General features: G+C 46.0%; 1 protein-coding gene across 19 annotated transcripts in view; it reads right to left on the bottom strand.

The window, feature by feature from the left end:
- The window catches only part of LOC118394465 (kinesin-like protein KIF1A), a 44454-nt gene that overhangs the window by 27214 nt on the left and 1050 nt on the right, over positions 1–16190 (bottom strand). For all 19 annotated transcript variants that reach the window (XM_052463434.1, XM_052463432.1, XM_052463435.1 and 16 more), the window contains exons 2-4: positions 15030–15219; positions 8081–8154; positions 7531–7713 (exon numbers count right to left, since the gene is read on the bottom strand). In XM_052463434.1, coding sequence (XP_052319394.1) covers positions 7531–7713; positions 8081–8154; positions 15030–15135 — 363 coding nt within the window. In that variant the 5' untranslated portion in view covers positions 15136–15219. The remainder of the gene's footprint in view (positions 1–7530; positions 7714–8080; positions 8155–15029; positions 15220–16190) is intronic.

Here is a 16190-nt window from a genome sequence, read left to right on the forward strand (position 1 = left end):
GGAGTCTATATACATTGTGTGCAAAAGGCATGAGGAGGTAGGCGAATAATACAATTTTGCAGATTAACACTGGAGTGATAAATAATCAGATGGTCATGTACAGGTAGAGATATTGGTGTGTAAAAGAGCAGAAAAGTAAATAAATAAAAACAGTATGGGGATGAGGTAGGTAAAAATGGGTGGGCTATTTACCGATAGACTATGTACAGCTGCAGCGATCGGTTAGCTGCTCAGATAGCAGATGTTTGAAGTTGGTGAGGGAGATAAAAGTCTCCAACTTCAGCGCTTTTTGCAATTCGTTCCAGTCACAGGCAGCAGAGAACTGGAACGAAAGGCGGCCAAATGAGGTGTTGGCTTTAGGGATGATCAGTGAGATACACCTGCTGGAGCGCATGCTACGGATGGGTGTTGCCATCGTGACCAGTGAACTGAGATAAGGCGGAGCTTTACCTAGCATGGACTTGTAGATGACCTGGAGCCAGTGGGTCTGGCGACGAATATGTAGCGAGGGCCAGCCGACTAGAGCATACAAGTCGCAGTGGTGGGTGGTATAAGGTGCTTTAGTGACAAAACGGATGGCACTGTGATAAACTGCATCCAGTTTGCTGAGTAGAGTGTTGGAAGCAATTTTGCTGGTCAGGCGTGCAGGTGCAGGCAGCGAACAGTTGAAAAGCATGCATTTGGTTTTACTAGCGTTTAAGAGCAGTTGGAGGCCACGGAAGGAGTGTTGTATGGCATTGAAGCTCGTTTGGAGGTTAGATAGCACAGTGTCCAAGGACGGGCCGGAAGTATATAGAATGGTGTCGTCTGCGTAGAGGTGGATCAAGGAATCGCCCGCAGCAAGAGCAACATCATTGATATATACAGAGAAAAGAGTCGGCCCGAGGATTGAACTCTGTGGCACCCCCATAGAGACTGCCAGAGGACCGGCCAGCATGCCCTCCGATTTGACACACTGAACTCTGTCTGCAAAGTAATTGGTGAACCAGGCAAGGCAGTCATCCGAAAAACCGAGGCTACTGAGTCTGCCGATAAGAATATGGTGATTGACAGAGTCGAAAGCCTTGGCAAGGTCGATGAAGACGGCTGCACAGTACTGTCTTTTATCAATGGCGGTTATGATATCGTTTAGTACCTTGAGCGTGGCTGAGGTGCACCCGTGACCGGCTCGGAAACCAGATTGCACAGCGGAGAAGGTACGGTGGGATTCGAGATGGTCAGTGACCTGTTTGTTGACTTGGCTTTCGAAGACATTAGATAGGCAGGGCAGGATGGATATAGGTCTATAACAGTTTGGGTCCAGGGTGTCTCCCCCTTTGAAGAGGGGGATGACTGCGGCAGCTTTCCAATCCTTGGGGATCTCAGACGATATGAAAGAGAGGTTGAACAGGCTGGTAATAAGGGTTGCGACAATGGCGGCGGATAGTTTCAGAAATAGAGGGTCCAGATTGTCAAGCCCAGCTGATTTGTATGGGTCCAGGTTTTGCAGCTCTTTCAGAACATCTGCTATCTGGATTTGGGTAAAGGAGAACCTGGAGAGGCTTGGGCGAGTAGCTGCTTGATGATTTGGGGGGGCGGAGCTGTTGGCCGAGGTTGGAGTAACCAGGGAAGGTTCATCACAAGTAGTGATGAAGTCAATCTCTCCACTTTGAGCCATGATGAAGTCAATCTCTCCTCCACTTTGAGCCATGAGAGATTGACATGCAAATGATTAATGTTAGCTCTCCGTGTACATTTAAGGGACAGCCGTGCTGCCCTGTTCTGAGCCAATTATCATTTTCCGAGGTCCCTCTTTGTGGCACCTGACCACATGATTGAACAGTAGTCCAGGTGTGACAAAACCAGGGCCTGTAGGACCTGCCTTGTTGATAGTGTTGTTAAAAAGGCAGAGCAGCGCTTAATTATGGACAGACTTCTCCCCATCTTAGCTACTGTTGTATCAACATGTTTTGACCATGACAGTTTATAATCCAGGGTTAATCCAAGCAGTTTAGTCACCTCAACTTTCTCATATTGCACATGATTTATTACAAGATTTAGTTGAGGTTTAGAGTTTAGTGAATGATTTGTAGGAGCAACCATACGGAACACACTTTCTAGTAGGCTAAGATTGAAAATATGGCAAATAGGAGTGGCAATATTGTCCACTATTATCCTCAGTAATGTTCCATTAAATCAGACCTCAGTGGCTTGTCATTGTTGATAGACAACAATATTGTTTTTAATGGGTGCGCGCTTATTAGTAACTGGAATAAGCAATTTCATAAATGTGTCAAGTGCAGCGTATGGTTGCTCCTCATTACACACCACAGACCAACAAATATTCTTTAAATCAACAACATAGGAATCAATACAAAACTTATTGTATGACCTCTTATACACTATATTAGGGCCAGCCTTTGGAACTTTGGTTTTCCTTGATATGGTTATTAAAAACCAAATTGTATTTGTTACAAGCTCCAACAACAGGTGTAGACCTTACAGTGAAATACTTACTTACAAGCCCATAACCAACAATGCAGATCAAGAAATTGTTACGGCTTTCCTCCTCTTCGTCTGAGGAGGAGTAGGAGAGATCGGACCAATGCGCAGCGTGGTACGTGTTCATTATGTTTATTTGCCTGAACACCAAAATACAAAATAACGACGTGAAGAAACAAAAACCGAAACAAACGTGTGGAACAAACACTGACACGGAAAAAACAAACTCAAAGTGAAACCAGGTATGGAACAGGGAAACATTGACAGCTGCCTCTCATTGAGATTCAAAGCCAAACACTGACACGGAAAAGAATCACCCACAACTCAAAGTGAAACCAGGCTACCTAAGTATGGTTCTCAATCAGGGACAACGATTGACAGCTGCCTCTCATTGACAGCTGCCTCTCATTGAGAACCATACCAGGTTCTCAAAACACTGAGCTGCACTCATTGAGGAAAATAATCCCCCACAACTCAAAGTGAAACCAGGCTACCTAAGTATGGTTCTCAATCAGGGACAACGATTGACAGCTGCCTCTCATTGAGAACCATACCAGGCCAAACACTGACACGGAAAAGAATCACCCACAACTCAAAGTGAAACCAGGCTACCTAAGTATGGTTCTCAATCAGGGACAACGATTGACAGCTGCCTCTCATTGAGATTCATACCAGGCCAAACACTGACACGGAAAAGAATCACCCACAACTCAAAGTGAAACCAGGCTACCTAAGTATGGTTCTCAATCAGGGACAACGATTGACAGCTGCCTCTCATTGAGAACCATACCAGGCCAAACACAGAAATCCCAAATCATAGAAAAAGGAACATAGACAACCCACCCAACTCACACCCTGACCATACTAATCAAAGACATAACAAAAGAACTAAGGTCAGAACGTGACAGAAATATAGTTAAGAAAATATTTAGTAAATAAAGTAACAAATAAAAGGTAACACAATTAAATTACATAACAATAACGAGGCTATATACAGGGGGTACCGGTACCGAGTCAATGTGTGGGGGTACAGGTTAGTCGAGGTAGTTTGGGGTAAAGTGTAGGTTGGGGTAAAGTGACTATGCATAGATAATAAACACTGAGTAGCAGCAGGAAGCTTGGTCCCAGTGATGTACTGGGTCGTACGCACTTCCCTCTGTAGCGCCTTACGGTCGGATGCCGAGCAGCTGCCATACCAGGCGGTAATGCAACCGGTAAGGATGCTCTCGATGGTGCAGCAGTATAACATTTTGAGGATCTGAGGACCTATGCCAAATCTTTTCAGTCTCACGAGGGGGAAAAGGTGTTGTCGTGCCCTCTTCACAACTGTCTTGGTGTGTTTGGACCATGATAGTTTGTCGGTGATGTGGACACCAAATAATGTGAAACTCTCGACACGCTCCACTACAGCCCTGTCGATGTTAATGGGGGCCTGTTCGGCTCTCCTTTTCCTGTAGTCCACGATCATCTCCTTTGTCTTGCGCACATTGGGGGAGAGGTTGTCCTGGAAACACACTGCCAGGTCTCTGACCTCCTCCCTATAGGCTGTCTCATCATTGTTGGTGATCAAGCCTTCCTGGCTAAATTCCCAATCTGGCCCTCAAACCATCACGGTCACCTAATAATCCCTAGTTTACAATTGGCTCATTCATCCCCCTCCCCTCCCCTATAACTATTCCCCAGGTCGTTGCTGCAAATGAGAACGTGTTCTCAGTCAACTTACCTGGTAAAATAACAGATAAATTAAAAAATACCACTGTTGTGTCGTCAGCAAACACAATGATGCTGTTGGAGTCGTGCTTGGCCACGAAGTCGTGGGTGAACAGGGAGTACGGGAGGGCAGTAAGTACACACCCCTGAGGTGCCCCTGTGTTGAGGATCAGCGTGGCAGATGTGTTGTTGCCTACCCTTACCACCTGGGAGCGGCCCATGAGGAAGTCTAGGATCCAGTTGCAGAGGGAGGTGTTTAGTTCCAGAGTCCTTAGCTTAGCGATGAGCTTTGAGGGCACTATGGTGTTGAATGCTGAGCTGTAGTCAATGAACAGCATTCTCACATAGCTGTTATTTTTGTCCAGGTGGGAAAGGGCAGTGTGGAGTTGGGGTGGTATGCGAATTGGAGAGGGTCTAGGGTTTCTGGATTGATGGTGTTGATGTGAGCCATGACCAGCCTTTCAAAGCACTTCATGGCTACCTTTGTGAGTGCTACGAGGAGGTAGTCATTTTGGCAAGTTACCTTCTTGGGCACTGGAACTATGATGGTCTGCTTGAAACTTGGGAATTACATACTCGGTCAGGGAGAGGTTGATAATGTCAGTGAAGACACTTGCCAGTTGGTCTGCTCATGCTCTGAGTTCACGCCCTGGTTATCCGCCTGACCCCGTGGCCTTGTGAATGTTGACCTGTTTAAAGGTCTTGCTCACATCGGCTACGGAGAGCGTGATCACACAGTCTTTCGGAACAGCTGGTGCTCTCATGCATGCTTCAGTTTTGCTTGCTTTGAAGCGAGCATTAAAGGCATTTAGCTCATCTGGTAGGCTTGCGTCACTGGCAGCTCGTGGCTGTGTTTCCCTTTGTAGTCCGTAATAGTTTGCAAGCCCTGCCCTGCCACATCTGACGTCAGTGCTGGTGTAGTAGGATTCAATCTTAGTCCTGTATTGACACTTTGCCTGTTTGATGGTTCGTCTAAGGGCATAGCGGGATTTCTTATAAACGTCCGGATTAGTGTCCCACTCCTTGAAAGCCGCAGCTCTAGACTTTATGTCAGTGTGGATGTTGCCTGTAATCTATGGCTTCTGGTTGGGATATGTATGTACAGTCACTGTAGGGACGACGTCGTCAATGCACTTAATGATGAAGCCAGTGACTGAGGGGGTATACTCCTCAATGCCATTGGATGAATCACGGAACATATTCCAGTCTGTGCTAGCAAAACAGTTCTGTAGCGTAGCATCCGTGTCATCTGACCACTTCCGTATTGAGAGAATCACTGCTACTTCCTGCTTTAGTTTTTGCTTCAGGAGGATAGAATTATGGTCAGATTTGACAAATGGAGGGCGAGGGAGAGCTTTGTATGCGTCTCTGTGTGTGGAGTGAAGGTGGTCTAGAGTTTTTCCCTCTGGTTGCACATGTGACATGCTGGTAGAAATGATGTAAAATTGATTTTAGTTTGCCTGCATTAAAGTCCCTGGTCACTAGGAGCGCCGCTTCTGGATGGGCATTTTCTTTTGCTTATGGCCTTAAACAGCTCGTTAAGTGCGGTCTTAGTGCCCGCATCGGTTTGTGGTGGTAAATAGACGGCTATGAACAATATAGATGAGAACTCTCTTGATAGTGTGATCTACAGCTCATCATGAGGTACTCTACTTCAGGTGAGCAATACCTTGAGACTTCTTTAATATTAAACATTGTGCATCAGCTGTTATTGACAAATAGACACACACCCCTGCCCCTCGTCTTACCACACGTAGCTGCTCTGTCCTGCCGATGCACGGAAAACCCGGCCAACTCTATATTATCCGTGTCGTCGTTCAGCCACGACTCGGTGAAACATAAGATATTACATTTTTTAATGTCCCATTGGTAGGATAGTCTCGGCCGTTCATCCAGTTTGTTTTCCAGTGATTGCACATTGGCCAATAGAACCAATGGTAGTGGTGATTTTCTCACTCGCCTACGAATCCTAACAAGGCATCCCAACCTTGTCCCTCTGTATCTCCGCCTTTTCTTCCCGCAAATGACAGGGATTTGGGCCGGGTCTCCGGAGAGCAGTATATAATTTACGTCGGACTCATTTGCCCAGTTCAAGGTGAGTAATCACTGTTCTGATGTCCAGAAGCTCTTTTCAGTCATAAGAGACCATAGCGTCAACTTTATGGTCATTACTAGTTACAAACAATGCGAAAAAGCACACAGAATAGCAGTTGGTTAGGAGCCTGTAAAACGGCAGCCATCCCCTCTGGCGCCATTACTATATTGTGATCACTACATCCGATGGATTTGGATACTGCTTTAAAGCAAATTTCTGCAGCATCAGTAAAGATGTGATCAATACATGTTGATGATTCCATTCCTGCGCTGTTTGTAACTACACTGGTAGGTTGATCGATAACCTGAACGAGGTTGCAGTTACTAGTTACAGTTTTCTCTTGAGTGGGCAGCCTAATGAAAGCCAGTCAATATTTAAATCACCCAGAAATTATACCTCTCTATCGATATCACATACATTATCAATCATTTCACATGTTATCCAGATATGGACTATTAGCGCTTGGTGGTCTATAGCAGCTTCCCACAAGAATGGGATTCAGGTGAGACATATGACCCTGTAGATCATGAATATAAACCGCCACACCTCCACCATTGGCATTTCTGTCTTTTCTGTAGATGTTATAACCATGTGTTGCTACCACTGTATCATCAAAGGTATTATCTAAGTGAGTTTCAGAAGATTGTCAGAATATGAATGTCATCTGTTACTAATAAAAATTTAATTTCATGAACCTTGTTTCTTAAGCTACATATGTTCACATGAGCAATTTGTTTTGCACTTTTCTGTGATACTTGATTGTTTTCATTGCTTTACTGGGATGCTTAGCAGAAGTAGACATGCTCATATTATTTATGTCAGTGCAGGGTGTGCTGCACACAGTGGACTTCCTACTAGTGCACACCAGCTCAGTGCTAACAGTTTAACTCTGGTTCATAGGCACATGATTACTGCATACAATATCTGTAGGATGAGCAGAGACATTCAGGTTAAGAACGACATAAATTAGGTTACTTACATTGTGTCTACCAACACACAAGGGATAATGTACATTTGCTGAAGCATTATGACAACTCAGCGACACAATGGTAGGGATTAACTGAGCTGGGCTTGGGTCATTGAACACAGCAATCAGTATGTATTATGAATAAGAGGCATTTTTTTGGCATAAACCTAAATGTGTTTTCATAGTTTCAGTATTTGACATGTACGTGATGAAGTAACTATAGATTATGATGTCTTTACTACATTTTGTCATCCATCCATTTATCCATCCATCCTACCAGAGGGATAATGCCTTGCTGGTCCTTCTGGTCCTGCTTGCCCATCATGGTGTAGCTCTTCCCAGATCCAGTCTGGCCATATGCAAAGATACACACGTTGTAGCCCTCAAAGGCATGCAGCAACATCTCCTCTCCAATGTCTTTGTACACCTGCTTCTGTGAATGATAGTTGATGTCGTCCGGCTGAAGAGAGAGAGAGAGAGAGAGCGAGAGAGGAGAGAGAAACAGAGAGAGAGAGAGCAAGAGAGGTTAGAGAAACAGAGAGCGAGAGAGAGAGAGAGCAAGAGAGGAGAGAGAAACAGAGAGAGAGAGAGCAAGAGAGGAGAGAGAAACAGAGAGACAGAGAGCAAGAGAGGAGAGAGAGACAGAGAGAGAGAGATTGAGCAAGAGCGCAAGAGAGAGAGAGAGTGAGAGAGGAGAGCGAAAGGGATTGAGTTTTAATACACCTTTATTAAGCAATTACAGAGTAAATTCTGACCTCATGACTTGCATGATCTTTAAATGCACGACATTCAAGTCTCTAGTGTGGGACTTGTGTGGCAAAACTCACCGTGGTATGTGACCAGTAGGAGTAGTCGAAGTTGAAGCTCTTGTTCTCCTTCGGCTGTTTGGGGTTTAGGATCGCTGAAAGGACAGACAGGAAGGAAACAAAGGTTAGAAGTATCCAAACCAAACCCAGAAATCTACACCAAGTAAACTATTGTGATACACTGTATATGGCAGACCAGATATATAATATATTTGGCTGACTACATACAGAAGTGGAAAATGCATTGTCATCATTTCAGGAAGAATTGTGGAGCTGGTGGAATCTGAAACTAGGCCAGGCGTTTGTGGAAAACTGAGCAAGTCCGTCTCTGTGAAAGCTTTAATGGCCAAGGCACAGAAGCAGAGAAAGCACCTGGCAGCAGCTGGTGTCTGTGGCCCTTAGAGGTAATGCAGCGATTAGGTTCATCTGAGCCTGACTGATACAGCCGCATCATCAGTGGTGTCTGACCAATCATGATGTCACTTATGTCATAGACTGGGGAATGTACTCGCGTGCATGTGCTAGTCAGAACTAGGAAACTGACATTTTCAACTTGCAAGCACGTGAACGCGGCTAGAGTACATTCCCCAGTCTATGGCATAAGTGACATCATGATTGGTCAGACACCACTGATGATGCTGCTGTATCAGCATTAGGTATTGATAGAGATATGTAGGCAGTCACAGGAAGGATGTAGGCAGTCACAGGAAGGATGTAGGCAGTCACATGAAGGATGTAGGCAGTCACAGGAAGGATGTAGGCAGTCACAGGAAGGATGTAGGCAGTCACAGGAAGGATGTAGGCAGTCACAGGAAGGATGTAGGCAGTCACAGGAAGGATGTAGGCAGTCACAGGAAGGATGTAGGCAGTCACAGGAAGGATGTAGGCAGTCACAGGAAGGATGTAGGCAGTCACAGGAAGGATGTAGGCAGTCACATGAAGGATGTAGGCAGTCACAGGAAGGATGTAGGCAGTCATATGAAGGATGTAGGCAGTCACAGGAAGGATGTAGGCAGTCACAGGAAGGATGTAGGCAGGATGTAGACTTTTTTTGTTCATAACAAATTACTTTAATCACATAGAAACTGTAGATGGAAATGTGGTTACAATCCCTCAGTGATACAAGACAGATGAGATTTCTGCAAGCATTCCCATCCTAATAGTCTAAAGTTCCTTGAAATAACCATAGAGTGGAAGCAACCGGGAAGAGGATGATGCTAGCTGATGTTTACATGGTAAACAGTACAATGCATTACCTTCACCAAAGCAATTTCAGAGATTTCCAGAGATCTAACCTAATCTGTACTGTCATGACGTTGGCCTTTTTGGGTATAGCAAGCCCATCCCCCTATTTTCCCTTGGTGCCCCGATTTCATAGTTAATTAGTTACGTGATTAATCAGTTGATCGCATAGTAACTAATTACAGAGAATCTTTGATAAAAACTATCAGTCTTCAGTTAATGATAGTAAAGACGCGACAGTACCATGCCAAAGATTGTGGGAATGAGGTCATAAACAGACCCGCCGACAGGCACAAAGCAGAGGAACAAGACACACCCACACACACATCAGCTGACTCAGTGTCTCAGCTCAGACAGAAACAACGAGGCCTATTGGACCCTCTGGGTCGAGGGATAAGACGCTCTAGAGGTCCACACACACAGACACACTCAGTTCTGACTGGACCCTTTGTTTCACTTCCTATGGAGATGTGTTACATGCCCCTGTAACAGTATAATTTTAAACCGTCCCCTCGCCCATACCCGGGCGCGAACCAGGGACCTTCTGCACACATCAACAACAGTCACCCACGAAGCATCGTTACCCATCGCTCCACAAAAGCCGCGGTCCTTGCAGAGCAAGGGGAACTACTACTTCAAGGTCTCAGAGCAAGTGACGTAACCGATTGAAACGCTATTTAGCGCACACCGCTAACTAAGCTAGCCGTTTCACATCCGTTACACTCACCCCCCTTTTGACCTTCCTCCTTTTTCTGCAGCAACCAGTAATCCGGGTCAACAGCATCAATGTAACAGTATAATTTTAAACCGTCCCCTCGCCCATACCCGGGCGCGAACCAGGGACCTTCTGCGCACAACGACAACAGTCACCCTCGAAGCATCGTTACCCATCGCTCCACAAAAGCCGCGGCCCTTGCAGAGCAAGGGGAACTACTACTTCAAGGTCTCAGAGCAAGTGACGTAACCGATTGAAACGCTATTTAGCGCACACCGCTAACTAAGCTAGCCGTTTCACATCCGTTACACCCCACTGCCCACCGTCACATTGCTTTCTTAATTTACCGAGGTTAGCTAGCCAGCTATTTGTCGTCCTTAACGTAGGAGACTCTGCTAGCTAGCCAACAGCTAACAACTAACAGCTAGCCAACGTCTACTGAATAGAACTCAACAACCCGGTCGCATTCACAGGTAGTATCACATTTTCACATTCTCATTTCATTACAGTACAACGGTTTGATTTGTTTGATCGTAGCTAGCTACATAGCCGTCTTTGTATCAAAGATAATTGTGTAGTCTAGAGCGATTTTCTAGGTTAGCTAGCCAGCTATTGTCGTTCTTTTAACGTCATTCTTTTAACGCAATGTAATGTAAACAACACTGCTAGCTAGCCAGCTAGCCCCCGAATAGCAGCACTGCAGAAACTATTAAACTCAACGGAACGACTTGATTAGTGTAGTGTCAACAACGCAGCCACTGCCAGCTAGCCTACTTCAGCAGTACTGTATCATTTTAATCATTTTAGTCAATAAGATTCTTGCTACGTAAGCTTAACTTTCTGAACATTCGAGACGTGTAGTCCACTTGTCATTCCAATCTCCTTTGCATTAGCGTAGCCTCTTCTGTAGCCTGTCAACTATGTGCCTGTCTATCCCTGTTCTCTCCTCTCTGCACAGACCATACAAACGCTCCACACCGCGTGGCCGCGGCCACCCTAATCTGGTGGTCCCAGCGCGCACGACCCACGTGGAGTTCCAGGTCTCCGGTAGCCTCTGGAACTGCCGATCTGCGGCCAACAAGGCAGAGTTCATCTCAGCCTATGCCTCCCTCCAGTCCCTCGACTTCTTGGCACTGACGGAAACATGGATCACCACAGACAACACTGCTACTCCTACTGCTCTCTCTTCGTCCGCCCACGTGTTCCGCACACCCCGAGAGCTTCTGGTCAGCGGGGTGGTGGCACCGGGATCCTCATCTCTCCCAAGTGGTCATTCTCTCTCTTTCTCCCTTACCCATCTGTCTATCGCCTCCTTTGAATTCCATGCTGTCACAGTTACCAGCCCTTTCAAGCTTAACATCCTTATCATTTACCGCCCTCCAGGTTCCCTCGGAGAGTTCATCAATGAGCTTGATACCTTGATAAGCTCCTTTCCTGAGGACGGCTCACCTCTCACAGTGCTGGGCGACTTTAACCTCCCCACGTCTACCTTTGACTCATTCCTCTCTGCCTCCTTCTTTCCACTCCTCTCCTCTTTTGACCTTCCCCCCCTACTCACAAGGCAGGCAATACGCTCGACCTCATCTTTACTAGATGCTGTTCTTCCACTAACCTCATTGCAACTCCCCTCCAAGTCTCCGACCACTACCTTGTATCGGACAGCGCGAAACCCAAAAAGCAAACAAAATACACTCAAACACTGAACAGACGAACAAGCCCGCACGAAACAGAAGCGGGCTGAACAAACTTATATAACCCCACCCTAACAACCAAACAAGAAACAGGTGATACCAATCAGACAAAACCAAAGGAACACAGAACAACGGATCGGTGATAGCTAGTAGACCGGCGACGACGACCGCCGAGCGCCACCCGAACAAGAAGGGGAGTCACCTTCGGTAATATTCGTGACACTTTCAAGGATTTGTCACACCTGATCTGTTTCACCTGTCTTTGTGCTTGTCTCCACCCCCCTCCAGGTGTCACCCATCTTCCCCATTATCCCCTGGGTATTTATCCCGGTGTTTTCTGTTTGTCTGTTGCCAGTTTGTCTTGTTTGTTCAAGTCAACCAGTGGTTTGTCTCAGCTCCTGCTTTTCCCCAGGCTCTCTTAGTCTCGCCCTCCTGGTTGTGACCCTTGCCTGTCCTGACTCTGAGCCTGCCTGCCATCCTGTGCCTTTGCCCCTACTCTGGAGTACCGACCTCTGCCTGACCTGACCCTGGGCCCGCCTGCCATCCTGTGCCTTTGTCCCTACTCTGGAGTACCGACCTCTGCCTGACCTGACCCTGGGCCTGCCTGCCGTCATGTGCCTTTGCCCCTACTCTGGAGTACCGACCTCTGCCTGACCTGACCCTGGGCACTGATATTCGACAATTAGACCTGGCTCGCAGTCAGTCGGGATTCCAATTCATCCCTAAGGTGTTCAATGGGGTTGAGGTCAGGGCTCTGTGCAGGCCAGTCATGTTCGTCCACACCGAACTCAAAAAAACATTTCTGTATGGACCTCGCTTTGTGCACGGGGGAATTGTCATGCAGAAACAGGAAAGGGCTTTCCCCAAACTGTTGGATTCACAGAATCATCCAGAATGTCATTGTATGCTGTAGCGTTAAGATTTCCCTTCACTGGAATTAAGGGGCCTAGCCCGAACCAGGAAACACAGCCCAAGACCATTATTTCTCCTCCACCAAACTTTACAGTTGACACTATGCATTGGGGCAGGTAACGTTCTCCTGACATCCGCCAAACGGTGAAGAGTGATTCATCACTCCAGACAATGCGTTTCCACTGCTCCAGAGTTCAATAGCGGCGAGCTTTAGACAACTCCAGCTGACGCTTGGCATTGCACATGGTGATCTTAGGCTTGTGTGCAGCTGAGCTGGTGTTGCTTTTAGACGTTTCCACTTCACAATAACACCACTTACAGTTGACCGGGGCAAATCTAGCAGGGCAGAAATTTGACAAACTGACTTGTTGGAAAGGTGGCATTCTATGACGGTGCCATCTTGAAAGTCACTGAGCTCTTCAGTAAGGCCATTCTACTGCCAATGTTTGTCTATGGAGATTGCATGGCAATGTGCTCGATTTTATACACCTGTCAGCAATGGGTGGGGCTGAAATAGCCGAATCCAGTAATTTGAAGGGGTATTCACATTCATCTGTATACAGTGCATTCGGAAAGTATTCAGACCCCTTGACCTTTTCCACATTTTGTTACATTACAGTCTTATTCTAAAATTGATTAAATTAAATAATTTTCTCATCAATCTACACACAATACCCCACAATGACAAAGCAAAAACAGTTTGTTTACATATATATATATATTTTTTTGGGGGGGGGGTATTTTACACCCCTTTTTCTCCCCAGTTTTCGATCTTGTCTCATCGCTGCAACTCCCCAACGAGCTCGGGAGAGGCGAAGGTGGAGTAATGCATCCTCCGAAACATGACCCGCCAAGTAAAGACCCACCGACAAAACCCTCCCTAACCCGGACGACGCTGGACCAATTGTCACAGTCCTATGGGACTCCCAGCCATGGCCGTTTCTAGCACAGCCCGGGAATGAACCCGGTCTGTAGTAACGCCCCTAGCACTGCGATGAGGGGCCTTAGACCGCTGCACTACTCAGGAGGCCCTCGAAAACAGGTTTTTAGAAATGTTTGCAAATGTTTTAAACATAAAAAATGTAAAACTGATTTACATAGGTATTCAGACCCTTTGCTATGAGACTCGAAATTGAGCTCAGGTGCATCCTGTTTCCAATTATCATCCTTGAGATGTTTCTACACCTGTGGAACATTCAATTGATTGGACATGATTTGGAAAGGCACACACCTGTCTATATAAGGGTCTACAGGTGACAGTGCCTGTCAGAGCAAAAACCAAGCCATGAGGTCGAAGGAATTGTCCATAGAGCTCAGAGACAGAATTGTGTCAAGGCACAGATCTGGGGAAGGGTACCAATACATTTCTGCAGCAAGAACACAGTGACCTCCATCATTCTTAAATTAAGAAGATTGGAACCACCAAGACTCTTCCTAGAGCTGGCGCCCAGCCAAATTGAGCAATCGGGGGAGAAGGGCCTTGGTCAGGGAGGCGACCAAGAACCCGATGGTCACTCTGACAGAGCATTTATGGTAGAGTGGCCAGACGGAAGCCACTCCTCAGTAAAAGGCCTATGACAGCCCGCTTGGAGTTTGCCAAAAGGCACCTAAAGGACTCTCACACCATGAGAAACAAGATTCTCTGGTCTGGTGAAACCAAGCCTGAATGTCAAGATTCACGTCTGGGGGAAACCAGGCACTGCTCATCACCTGGCCAATAACATCCCTATGGTGAAACATGGTGGTGGCAGCATCATGCTGTGGGCATGTTTTTCAGCGGCCGGGACTGGGAGATTAGTCAGGACCGAGGGAAAGTTGAACGGAGCAAAGTGTAGAGAGATCCTTGATGAAAACCTGCTCCAGAGCGCTCAGGGCCTCAGGACCAGATTGGGCGTAGGTTCACCTTCCAACAGAACAACAACCCTAAGCACACAGCCAAGACAACGTAGGAGTGGCTTCGGGACAAGTCTCTGAATGTCCTTGAGTGGCCCAACTAGAGCACAGACCTGAACCCGATCAAACATCTCTGGAGAGACCTGAAAATAGCTATGCAGTGACACTCCCCATCCAACCTGACAGAGCTTGAGAGGATCTGTAGAGAAGAATGGGAGAAACTCCCCAAATAAAGGTGTGCCAAGCTTGTAGCGTCATACCCAAGAAGACTCAAAGCTGTAATCGCTGCCAAAGGTTCTTCAATAAAGTACTGAGTAATGGGTCTGAATACTTATGGAAATGTGATATGCGTTTTTTTTATTTTATACATTTGCAACAAAAAAAAATCATATTTTTTTATCATGTAATTCAATTACTACCATGCAACTGCAACAAAGATAACTCAGACGTGCAAGTGCCTTTTGCATTTTCTTACAATACTAGAAATGTCTTAAAACACCAAATATTCAATGCTCACTTGTGGTGTTCCCTGTCATCTGGATGATGCACTTGCTCTCCTTCCCGATCTCTCGAGAGTTGAAGGGGCGGACCCGGACTGCCACTTTCACTGAAGCCCCCGCCATGCTTCCTGTCAGTGGGGGGCGACGTGTTTATAGAGGAGTTCAGTCAGGAGGGGAGGGACTTGTTGCCAGGTAGACACCTGACACCTGTGGAGAGGGATGTCATGGTGAGATAAAATCAGATCTTCATTCAGAGCTTCAACTACTTTGTAATGCCATCATCTAACATAAAAACGGGTAACAACTTTACATAACCTGCATGGTTGCATTATGATGCAGTTATAGTGCATTGAAAGACTTCATGAGGACCTGGCATCTTATAATGATCCTGACTAAATGCCAGCCAGTCACCTTGTTTTTAGTAGCACTGTATGGTTGTAGTCTAGGCACATATATTTCCCTTATGAATTGACTGCTAGTTGACATACAGTGTTTCTTATTCTGGAAGAATCACATGACAAGAAACACATGACATGTTGTCATTGTCTACTTATTGCACACAGAATGAAGTTCTCCTAAATCAATTTTTGACAACCACAAACGTAGACTAGGCAGCCCTACATGCTGCGTCATTCGCCACCTCCTCAATGAATTCGGATGACCCACATCATCACCTGCACTTCATGAATCAATGTATCGGTATAGTTGATTTGCCTACGATACATCATGCCATCATCACAATGTAGGGCCTCCTTCTTACTTTTTTTCTTTAGTCGGGATAATTCAAAACCTAAAATTAAAATATTCTCAATAAATTGCGTCATTTTAGTCGACTATAAACTAGTACATGCTGGGGTAAACATTCTAATCTAGACTTTCTAAAATTAAAATGGCTGCTTTCATCGTAGCGGACATCATTCCTTATTTTTCTCCATCCTCGACGGACCTACTTACAATGGGCGCGTCTGCAACGCTGCAGCTGACAATGCCGACTTTACTGCACCTGCCTGAAGAGTCTATGGGTAATAATATGTAGCCTAACTGAGGCCTGGGTCTGTTGTCCTATATTGACCAAAAAATGTACCACCCATTACAAAATGGGTTGGCTTGTTACGTTTCATGAATTCGATGATTCTACAGACATCAATATCCACTCGACGCAGCAGCTAAAAATCTCA

Source organism: Oncorhynchus keta, chromosome 15, assembly GCF_023373465.1.
Source record: "Oncorhynchus keta strain PuntledgeMale-10-30-2019 chromosome 15, Oket_V2, whole genome shotgun sequence".
NCBI classification, from domain to species: Eukaryota; Metazoa; Chordata; class Actinopteri; order Salmoniformes; family Salmonidae; genus Oncorhynchus; species Oncorhynchus keta.